General features: G+C 40.0%; 1 protein-coding gene across 4 annotated transcripts in view; it reads right to left on the bottom strand.

Moving 5' to 3' along the window:
• Positions 1–2,832, bottom strand: part of ehbp1 (EH domain binding protein 1) — a 138,918-nt gene that overhangs the window by 118,670 nt on the left and 17,416 nt on the right. For all 4 annotated transcript variants that reach the window (XM_016487971.1, XM_016487972.1, XM_016487974.1 and 1 more), the window contains exon 3: positions 715–772. In XM_016487971.1, coding sequence (XP_016343457.1) covers positions 715–772 — 58 coding nt within the window. The remainder of the gene's footprint in view (positions 1–714; positions 773–2,832) is intronic.

Below are 2,832 nucleotides of genomic sequence, written 5' to 3'. Positions count from 1 at the left end.
CGCTCTTCGCTGCACACAACTGAGGGAGTCCTGCACTTTCCGTCTTTGACGACATAAAAAAAAATGCGCATACCGCAGGAACGGTATAACGGAAAATTTTAGTGGTATTGAAACCGTGAATTTTCCAAACCGCGGTATACTTTGAAACCGGTTATCGTCCCATGCCTAGTGTGAATGTAATTTAGACTGAGACAGTATCACAAATAAAAAGAGGGTTGAGTCCTCTTTAAAGTTCAGGTACAAGTCAATTCACTGACTTCTTTCTCATTTAAGTTTTCTTAGTTAAGAACATGGGTTGGAGCTCTTAATTTTGAACTCTCTCGCACCAACCGGAGGGGGAGGGGTCGTGTGACTCGCTACGTTCTTCGCTGCACACAACTGAGGGAGTCCTGCACTTTCAGTCTTTGACGACACTTAAAAAAACTGCGCATACCGCAGGAACGGTATAACGGGAAATTTTTGTGGTTTTGAAACTGTGACTTTTCCAAACCGTGGTATACCTTGAAACCGGTTATCGTCCCATGCCTAGCTACAATTGTCTTCAGCATTGTGTGTCTGCTCCAAAAGCTGATCTGTGATGTGTATTTAATCCATCAAATTTTATATTAAGAATGTAGCTCAACTACGCAAAAACCCACTAGTTACTGCACATGTAAACCTACTTGAGGCATTGTTTGAAACTGCATTAAAAAAAAAAAAAGTAATATTACCCACCTTGGAAGACTTCCTTCGGCTCCTGCGTGTCCAGACAACAACTAGCTTGTCCGGTTGCCTAATAAAAAGAACACAAGAGAAAAAAAATTCAACAAGCACTAATGAAGTATTTAACAAGCACATTATCTAAAAGAAACACTACCAGAGCTTCAGATTTCAGTTCTGCTGTGAACAAGCTACAGCAAATTTGAGTCTGAATCACTTGTGTCCCAACATAGAACAAGATCAGATGAGAAATGAGAGAGAAAGATGCTGACCAGCCTTCTCAAGAAAGAGCTCAAAGTCAATCAATTCATACCCATATCACACAGCCTAGCCCAGCAGCAAACAAACTCACTGCTTTTCAGAGGCCAGTGTGTGTGCGCTAGATGAATGTGTTAATGGAGTTCAATTCATCCCTCACACTAAAGCACAAATACACCTTACGGTACAACATTCACAATACACACTCACGATTCGAACGATCAAAAGGTTTACAGATAAACAAACTATTAGACTAGAAGGAGAAAAAGGTTTCAGCACATCTGAGCAGGGCTGAGAGAGAGAACACACACACAGGAACCAGGACTCGCAATCTTGAATTGGATTACCAGCAGTAAGAGGCTTGACCGCATTCTGACAGGTGTGCGTTTATGCATGTGTGGTGTATGTGTCTCATTTTCAGAAACATTACTGTCCTCATCTAAACCATTCCAAACATGATAGAGCAGACAGAAGGCTGATCTATGCCCATCTAAGGCATCTCCTGCTGAGTGTCTGGATTATTCTAGATTACTATACATATCAGTTTCCCAGGAACAGAGAAACGTCAGTACTCCTAAAAAAATGATTTTCTGTGGAGAATCAACAATGATAGAGCATTTCAAACAATGACTAGACTTAAAAAGTGTCTGGGAAACCAGCAAGAGAGCATCACAGAAACCATGCACAGATGCTCCATTGTGTCTCTCTACATTTCTAGAACACACTCACATTCCCTCCTGCCCTACAGCATCATGCTGTGTTTGACATGGAGCACAGAAAACAATCTGTTTTCAGTCATCTCTCGCTCTGAAATACCAAAACTCTTTCTATTTCCATTCCTACTTGGACTTGTGTGTTTTCTCTAGGCTAGTTGACATGCACTACTGCAGTTCTCTCTTTTCACATGATCTTATTAAAGTTTTACAAAATGGCTTTATGTTTCCTCATGGATGTGTCACAATGTTTTTGAAAGAAATTTTATTCAGCAAGGATGCATAAATTGATCAAAAGTGACAGTAAAAACATTTATAATGTTTCAAAATATTTCCATTTCAAATAATCGCTGTTCTTTTAAATACTTCCTATTCATCAAAGAGTCGTGAAAAATATGTACGATTATATAATATGTATCAATGTATCATTATGTAATACTAATGTGTATTATTCTAATAAATTTGTTTTAATTAAAAAAAGTAAAAAATTAAATACAAGTATATAAATATAAAAGTTTAATAATTTGACATAAAACATGACACTAATAAGGTATAAAAAAGACCTTACAAAGGTTTATTTAAAGGTGACATATCATGAAAATCTGACTTTTCCAGGTTTTAAGTGCTATAAAAAAAAATAATAATAAATAAATAAATAAATTGAGTGCGATGGTGCCGCAGACGGCAGCCTCAGTGTTTGGCTCTCCAGTGTTTGTACTGTTTTTGTTAGTTTTTCCTGTTTTTTGTTTCTCAAACACGATCACTTTTACCGGGGATGAGCTGCTGAATATTCGGCAGAACACACCACACAATCTTCTACCGGATTTCGTTTTTTCGGACGTTTTGCTGAACGTTGTAGTTGGCGGAGCAGCTGCGCTGATCAAGCGCTTCAGGACGTGCAGACGGGGGAAGCGAGCCGGCGCACTCGTGAAGCTCAGGAAGCGCGGATTCAGAACGGCGCTGCCTAGCATCCATCTGGCGAATCTCCGCTCTCTACCCAATAAAACAGACGAACTTCTGCTCTCCCGGACAAATAAGGATTTTTCACACTCTGCTGCTCTGTGTTTCACAGAAACCTGGCTGAATGACGCCATACGCCAGCGCGGTTAAATCTGCCGGGCTTTCAGCTGTTCAGAGCGGACCGCGACGCAGAATCAACGGG

The sequence above is a fragment of the Sinocyclocheilus anshuiensis genome, unplaced genomic scaffold (assembly GCF_001515605.1).
Source record: "Sinocyclocheilus anshuiensis isolate Anshui unplaced genomic scaffold, SAMN03320099.WGS_v1.1 scaffold918, whole genome shotgun sequence".
Taxonomy (NCBI): domain Eukaryota; kingdom Metazoa; phylum Chordata; class Actinopteri; order Cypriniformes; family Cyprinidae; genus Sinocyclocheilus; species Sinocyclocheilus anshuiensis.
This window is presented reverse-complemented; position numbering and strand designations above follow the sequence as displayed.